The following is a 6,000-nucleotide window of genomic DNA, read 5'->3' on the forward strand; positions in this document are numbered from 1 at the left end:
TATTTGAGTCTGTCTGTCTGTCTCTCTTTGCATGTTTATGTCTCCCACCCTATCTCTATTTGAGTCTCTGTCTACCTTCCTTCCTTCCTGTCCGTCTCTCTTTGCATATCTCTGTCTGGATTTGTGCCTCTGTCTTTTTCTCTCTTACTAAAAACTTTTTTTATTTTGTCTATCTGACTTTTCTCTTCCTTTCTGCATTTGTGTCTCTCTCTCTGCCTGTCCATCTTCCTGTCTTTGTCCTATCTGTTTGCATCCGTTTACATGTTTCTGTTTCTCTTCCTTTCTGCATTTGGGTCTCTGTCTTTGTCTCTTTTCCTCTCCATCTTCATGTCTTTGTTTTGTCTGTCAATCTTTTCTCTTCCTATCTGTCTGTCTTTCTCTCTTTGCCTTGTCTTCTCTGTGCCTCTGTCTCTTCTTCTCTGTCTCTGTCTCTCTCTGTCTGTTTCTCTTTCTCTCTTTGTCTTGTCCTCTCTGTATTTCTGTTTCGTCTGTCTCTCATCATTCTACCATTTGCATCCAATTCCTTTTATTTTTAGAATAAAACATTGTTACATAACAATAACATCATAACGGTATTTAGTCCTAATATTATATATAAAATGAAAATTCAGTTTATAATTATTTTATATATTTATTTTGTTATAGTTTGTAATTCCACTTATAATGTGTCCTTTCGCTCTTTCCAGTTGTTTTTATAAACTTTTCTTTTCTAATTACTTTTTATGTTCTGCAGAAACTGTCCCTAGAGGGGTGTCCTTCCGAATTTCTCCAACCGCCCACACAGATCTGTAAGTTGATATGTTGTCTTTTAAGCAGCTCCAATAATTTTATTAATATACTAAATTTGAAAATATAAAAGGACACATGCTGATAATTATGTTAATTTTTTTGTTTTTTTTTTAAAATACGTTTTTTGAAAGTTCAAAAAAGTTTATAACCTATTAAAAAAATTTAAATAACATTTTTTAGAAAAAATATATTTTTGAAAAAAAAATTTAACACTTAGTTTTCCTAAACGTGTTCAAGCCGTTTTTAGGTCATGTATTTTTTTTTAAATATTTTTAATTTTTGAAGCAGAATTTTTGGTTTAAGAATATTTTGCTGAATACTTTATAGAATATTTTATTATAAGAATTTTTATTTTAAGAATATTTTAGAAAATATTTTTAAGAAAAAGAGAAAATTAATATTTAAAATTTTAATAAACTTTTTTTCAGAAAAAGTTCAAAACATTTGTTTTTTAAAAATAAAAATTAGAAATTTTTAAAAAAGCATATATTATTGAAAAAAAAAGAATTGGTGTTTTAAATGTTCAAGTGGAATTTTAGTTCATGTATATAAATTTAAAACTTTCCTTTGTTTTTCTAAATAGAATTTTAGTTCGAGAATATTTTATTTTAAGAATAAAAAATGTGCAGAATGTTATTTTAAAACATTTAACGTTTTTCATATATTTTTTTTCAGAAAAACGTTTTTAGAAAAAGTTGTATATTTTTGAGAAAATAAATGTAATGTTTTTCTAAAATTGTTAAAGGCTTTTTTAGGTCATATTATACTTTTTAAAATGCTTCTCCGTAGTTTTTTCAAATTATAATTTTTAGTTTAAGAATGTTTTAGTAGGAATTTGAACCCTAAAATATTTTCGTTTGATGATTCCCCATACAGTCATAACTTTTTGTATTTTCAGACAAAACGGTGACGAACCCGTGTCTACATTAACCCAGGACTTTCACACGAGGCTGGATAACCTTCTACGAACATTAGTACATGCCAAACCACATTTCATTAGATGCATCAAGGTTAGTTCTGACTACGAATTTCATTTGTAATGAATATGTGCTGCCATCTGGTGGAAAGTGTTGGACACTAATCGAAAAAATTATTTGAAGTTAAACTTAGCTAACTATTTAAGAAATAAGCTTCATAATTACAATTTATAAATTCTTTGTAATCCTTTTATCCATAATGCTTCTCTTCTTTTTCAAATAGGCAAATAACTGTGAACAACCAGGGCATTTTGACCGAGGTGTAGTAGTCCAACAAGTGAGGGCGCTGCAGGTATTGGAAACAGTAAATCTTATGGCAGGGGGTAAGTCAAACATTTCTAGTCAGTTTTGATATTTTACCAAATTCTACGATTATGTGGTGTGATTATAACTTTTAACGATAGATGGCGCCACTCTGGATGTTTAATTAATTACCAAGAAAATTTTTTCAAAAAATCGAAAATTCGCAGGATTTCCATAGCAAAATCTTTTAAATCGGTTTCCTTGTAAGGAGATAGTCATAATAAAGCTACAAGAGAATGAAGGATGAGAAAATTAAAAAAAAATTATAAATTTTTAATTGCTGTTTCTTCAACTTCTCAGAATATATGATGTGTTTATAACGTTTAATGATAGATGGCGCCACTTTGTACGTTTCATTTTTTTTTTTTTTTTTTTTTTTTCAAAAAAATCGAAATATTCGAAGGATTCTGATAACAAAATCTTTAAACTTGTTTCTTTGTAAGAAGATGGTTGTAATCATGCTACAAGAGAATGAAGAAGTGAGAAAATGTTTAAAAAAAAGCAGAAATTTTTAATTCTTAGAATCTGAACTGCTTCTTCATAGACATATTTCATACTTCTGATTTTTGTAAAATATTTTACAGGCTTTCCTCATCGGATGAGATTTAAGGCTTTCAACCTGCGTTATCGACTCTTGGCCCCCTTCAAGAAGTTGAAAAGGACAGAGGATAAGGCTGTCGAGGATTGCAAGGTTAGCTGAATTCCCGATATTGTGATAATATCAGAATAGGAAGAATTTTCTCAATTATTTAACTTATTTGTTTGGCTTCTTAAGTTTGTTTTCATATTTTTAGCTTATTTTGGAGTGTTTCATGGCTGCTACTGAAAACTGCAAAGTTTCCAATGCATCGACTGCCTGGGCCATGGGAAAACGTCATATTTTCCTCAGGTATTAAGAAAATATATTGAAAAATTAAAAATCTTTAAAACACTGCGTAAGCTTATTTAAGCTAGAAATATTTCAGATAATAAAATTAAATTAATTTAAATTTAAAAACAGTTAAATGCAGAGTAATTAAAATCATCACCAGCAGATGGCGCGCTGATGATTTTCCTTTGAAATACGTCATTAGTCATTGTAATTAAAATATTCGCAGACAGATGGCGCTACTTTGTCTTTGAATTATGATGTAAGTCACTACTGTTTTATTTTATTTTATTATAATTAAAATTCTATTTTAATTATAATAAATTCTATTCTAAATTCTAATTCTATTATTAAAATTCTATTTTAATTTTTAATAGTGAGGGTGCCAGACAGCAATTGGAATTATTGAGGGTGGAAAGACGCCACAATGCGGCTATTTTAATCCAAGCAGTATGGAGGGGTTGGAATTTTCGAAGACGCCGATGGCCAACTCTGAAAAGGAATTTGCACGTGCAAGCCAGATCCCGGGCGAATAGGTGAAAAATAGATAAAAGTGATTGGAAAATATTTAAAAATGTAAAAAAAAAAGAAAACTCAATTTTTAAAGAATAAAAAATTTACGCAATTTGAAATTTAATTCAATTAAAATAAATTTAAAGTTTTAAAATGTAAATTATTTTATTTAAAAGTTAATTAAATTTTAAACGGGAAAAATTTAATTTTTAAAAGATTAATTTAACGTCTGCATGATCTGTGTGGATATATTTAAATTAATTTATTTGGAAGGCAAGGTACACTATAATTATTAAAATCAAAGATTCATCCATTTCTTTAATCCAATATTTTATACTTTCTACATTTTTTCTTCTCAGGCCACAGTCCAATCCTCCTCCATCTGTTAACAACCCTGTGTTTTCAAGACCACGTCCGCAGCCCATAGCGGGTACACCACCCCCAGATTTGGAACGTTGTGACCAGAAGACAATTCAGCAGACCTGTTCCCTCTTTGGTCTTGACCTGGTAAGCGAAATGCGTCCAGAACTTCGTGGAACTGTTTTCAGTCAAATGTTTATCATCAAAATCAGTCACTCCTTAAAATCATTTGTATAAAACAATGATAATTGTTTTTATTTTCCTAGGAAAGACCTCCCCCTGTTCCCCCAAGTCGACCTTACACTGTCAGCGGCAATACAAAGATGGGATATCCTCAAAGTAGGGTCATGAAGATGAATTTCCCAGGTCAGTGCCTTTAGTATTCCTTCTTTTCACCAATTTCAGCATTGTCTTCTAATTGAATTTCAATGCATCCAGTAACTGGTTAAACATTATAAAATTATGTTCGAAGATTTTCCATTAATAAATGATTCGCTACTTGAGGACTCTCAAGGGGTGTGGAGTGACTTCAAAATTAATCTTAAAAAAGATTTAAAAAATAATCGCTGCCCAAATTACAATTTTGACCTTGTCCAGTAGGCATTTAGAGTCTGCAATTTTGCCTATTAAGTTGAGGGATACATCCATATATTGTGATTGTAGATCGATGGGTTTCATTAGTTCTGTGGGAGGCTAAGGCGCTGGTTTTTTCTAATCGATTGTATAACTTCTTGAGGAATATATTTTTTCTGATTTGGTACATTATTCTGGTGGTCAACTATCGCCAAATTCAATTTACAGCATGTATATGGTAATCTCTTTGGGCAGACTAGAATGTATGGATATTCAAGAAGGTTAAGATTTAAGTATGAAAGCCAAATTTATAGAGATTTGCCAGGTTTAATGTATCAAAACAATAAAGTGGGTTAATACAATCAAAAAATTAAAAGGTAAACCATAATGGTTGACATCTTTAGGAGTTATGACCATTTTGATCTATCTGGGACATACCATTTCGAATTGCACCCACATTATCCTCCACCCATAAAACACAACTTTACAAAATTAACAGAACACGTAGAAAACGTGGAGTAACTCATGCAGCTGGTGATCGTGCTGGCCACGACAGTCCTTCCACTCCATCAGTTTCAAGATATTCCTCCACCACTTGAGCTCTATGTGCAGAGGCTTTGTCGTGCATGAAAAGAAAATCTGGGTCAATGAACCCCTAAAAGTGGCGACACCTAGTGGTTATAGGCTTCAAGGATCCGTTCTAGGTACCTCTGCGCAGTTACAGTAACCTATCAAAAACATGAAGAGGTTCCACACGAGAACACTGCCTCCACAGTAAGTGTCATGTTCCTTTCTCTGATGTTGGAGGGATGGTACCGAATTCCTTGTTGTCCCCAGATGAGATGACGTCTAGAATCTGTCTGTTGGCTAAAAAGAGATTCATCAGGGAACAACTGCATTGGTCACCAATGGCACATGACCAGTGCCACATGATCGTCAGAAAATCTTCATAGAGGGCAAGATCTCATAAATAACCATTGTACCTTGGCAACCGCTTTTCAAATGGAGGCTTTTGAAGCTAATGAGTGGTCTGATTCTTTGGGTGTTCATGGACATCCAGAAAATCAGATGGTTTTTACATCTATAGGATTGCCAAAATTTCGTGACTTTGGAAAGCCGTGGTGAATTTTTATTTCAGTGAAATTCAAAGTTTACATAAGATTTATTTAAACTGTCATTTCATAAAAATTAATATAATTTAAAATTAGGAGATTAACCCTCTTTTTTATTTCTAATGATACTTTTGAAGGCTAGTGTATATTGGTATGTAATCATCTTTTTTCCTATTTTTTTCTTCACTGTTTTATAGAGGAGAGTACCGGAGAGGCCTCGCTGTTAAAAGGAGATACAGTGATTGTAGTGGGGGCCTCTGCTAGAAGGGGACATTTGCTAGTGGAACACAAAAGTCACACACTTCACGTTCCATACCAGTATTTGGAGCTCAAACCTACAGGGCAGGAAGGCGTGAACATTTGAAAATGTGCTCTACACTGCGAGTGAAAAAAAAACAAAAAAACAATGCAATTTTTGAACAGACATTGAACAGCAGAATTTAAAAGAAACCTCGGTGATATTTGAGAACATTTACAAGGACTAAGAAAGCCGAAGTGTTTGGAG

The 6,000-nt window shown here is 32.3% G+C and overlaps 1 protein-coding gene across 2 annotated transcripts in view; it reads left to right on the forward strand.

The window, feature by feature from the left end:
- The window catches only part of dachs (unconventional myosin-IXb-like dachs), a 50,103-nt gene extending 44,103 nt beyond the window's left edge, over window positions 1–6,000 (forward strand). For both annotated transcript variants that reach the window (XM_090375028.1, XM_090375029.1), the window contains 9 exons: window positions 734–788; window positions 1,688–1,799; window positions 1,990–2,089; window positions 2,654–2,760; window positions 2,864–2,958; window positions 3,315–3,473; window positions 3,810–3,957; window positions 4,077–4,176; window positions 5,693–6,000. In XM_090375028.1, the coding sequence (XP_090231154.1) occupies window positions 734–788; window positions 1,688–1,799; window positions 1,990–2,089; window positions 2,654–2,760; window positions 2,864–2,958; window positions 3,315–3,473; window positions 3,810–3,957; window positions 4,077–4,176; window positions 5,693–5,859 (1,043 nt within the window). In that variant the 3' untranslated portion in view covers window positions 5,860–6,000. The remainder of the gene's footprint in view (window positions 1–733; window positions 789–1,687; window positions 1,800–1,989; window positions 2,090–2,653; window positions 2,761–2,863; window positions 2,959–3,314; window positions 3,474–3,809; window positions 3,958–4,076; window positions 4,177–5,692) is intronic.

This window comes from Mastigoproctus giganteus, chromosome 6 (assembly GCF_048544385.1).
Source record: "Mastigoproctus giganteus isolate SK-2022 chromosome 6, ASM4854438v1, whole genome shotgun sequence".
NCBI lineage: Eukaryota > Metazoa > Arthropoda > Arachnida > Uropygi > Thelyphonidae > Mastigoproctus > Mastigoproctus giganteus.